The 1,977-nt window shown below is 36.5% G+C and overlaps 1 protein-coding gene across 1 annotated transcript; it reads left to right on the plus strand.

Annotated features, from left to right (window-relative positions):
• Positions 1-440: 440 nt before the first annotated feature.
• On the plus strand, positions 441-1,960 carry LOC108355924 (mitochondrial coenzyme A transporter SLC25A42-like). Its single transcript, XM_017607056.1, has 4 exons — positions 441-644; positions 745-859; positions 1,063-1,251; positions 1,755-1,960. The coding sequence occupies exons 1-4, from the start codon at positions 449-451 to the stop codon at positions 1,900-1,902; spliced, it is 648 nt and encodes a 215-aa protein (XP_017462545.1). The 5' UTR covers positions 441-448; the 3' UTR covers positions 1,903-1,960.
• The last annotated feature ends 17 nt before the right edge of the window (positions 1,961-1,977 follow it).

Raw genomic sequence — 1,977 nt, forward strand, 5'->3', positions numbered from 1 at the left:
AAACCCTTGCAGATATTTAACAAAAATCACCGTATACTCATTTCTGCTCGCCACTGTGTGTATGTACATACATACTATATACAGATCTAAATACAAGCATACGTACATAGTACTTACATACCAACATATATTATAAAATCATCCAAACCGACCTATAAAAAAGTTAGATATATGACTGTTATTGTTTTTTTTTGTTGAGGTAGACTTTTCGCTGGAATCGCCCATATGTACTAGTATATTGCATTAATTCTCGCAGAGCATCCTCTTCGGCACGCTCGTATGCAAATGAAGCTCTACAAATGGCAATCATTTTTCGCCGTTAATTAACTTATGAACACAACTAATTTAATATCTATTTTTATCTGTTATGAAAATGTGTCAACTCTTAAGATCCTTAATTTCACATACATATGTACATACAACTTCCTTTGATTGCTTTCAGTTTGCAATGAGCCGTCTTCTCGAGCAGCCCAGCATTGCGATGTCCCTTAAGTCGTCGTCAGGTAGTCAATTATCTTCGGGTGCTGCAGTTGGCGGCAATGCAACTGGATTAAACGTCAGTACCACAGAGGCTGCAGTACAAAGCCAAACAGAAGCGAATACCAAACAATTAACGGTAACCAGCGCAACGGCGAATAATAATGGTGAGTAACATATGCACATACATACATACATACATATATATAGTAGAATAGAAATCTTACTATTCAGTACGGCACCTCACCACCCACTCTTTTTTCACAGCCAACACAATTTTCGATGAAGTTTTCATTAGTTTAGTTTCCGGTTCAGCCGCTGGAGCTTTAGCGAAAACCACTATTGCACCGCTGGATCGCACGAAAATCAACTTTCAAATTAGGTAAGCTGTGAAAATATTAAAACAAAGAATTAGCGTGTTTCCTTACGCCAGGATTTACATAGTTGTAAATAGTCAGTATATTCAATACTATCCTTCGGATTAAATTTGACCAATTTCTAACTACATAAATTCTGGAGTACTGTAACAGACCATCTAGTATGGAAACATAAAATTAATCCTTGATTTAATTAAATTTTTCACAGTAAAAATGTTCCCTACTCATTCAAGGCTGCGGTAAACTTTTTGAGAAATACCTACGAAAAAGAGGGTATCTTGGCGTTATGGCGCGGCAATTCGGCTACAATGGCGCGCATTGTGCCTTATGCAGCCATACAGTTTACGGCACATGAACAATGGCGGAAAATACTACAAGTGGATAAGGACGGCAGCGAGTAAGTTATGGGGATTGACAGTATTTAGATGTACCTATACTTACGTATTATGTATATGTACTCCGAAAGTATTGCAATAATAATTTTTTGAATTATTTGAAAGATCTTTAGGAGCATTCCATCGTTGAGACGGAACTAGTCGTACACGTTTTATAAATTTAGATGTTCGCTTAATTATGTATAATTTTTGCATGTCACTTTACGCCAATTCACTGATAATTCGTGAAGTTCCTCCGGGTGTATGATTTGTTGATGTCCGGAGATGAAAATGATTGATAACGGCTATTTAATTTTTGTTTAATTAGAAGATCGATTTCTATGTCAATTTATATACATATTTAAAAAAGAATTTCCGCTGAAAGGAAAATCCATTTACATTTCTGTTGAAAAATTCATCCGGAAAAGTAACTAGTTTGGCTTTTTTCTTGGAATGCTCGTTTAGATAACTTAAAATAATAATTTTACTTCCACACTTACATAGATATATTTTTTTTTTCTCACAGCACTAAAGGCAGACGTTTTATAGCTGGATCCTTGGCTGGCATAACTTCTCAGTCGTTGACATACCCACTCGATTTGGCACGCGCCCGCATGGCTGTCACAGACAAATACACTGGCTATAAGTATGTTCTTTGCAAATTGTGTACTTAAGTACAAGCGCACAACTCTCCTTGGTTCATTTGTGGTTCCAAGCTATTTTGAATACCCGAGCGCACTTATGCACTT

The sequence above is a fragment of the Rhagoletis zephyria genome, unplaced genomic scaffold (assembly GCF_001687245.7).
Source record: "Rhagoletis zephyria isolate East Lansing unplaced genomic scaffold, Rhagoletis_zephyria_1.1 Rzeph_scaffold_51966, whole genome shotgun sequence".
NCBI classification, from domain to species: domain Eukaryota; kingdom Metazoa; phylum Arthropoda; class Insecta; order Diptera; family Tephritidae; genus Rhagoletis; species Rhagoletis zephyria.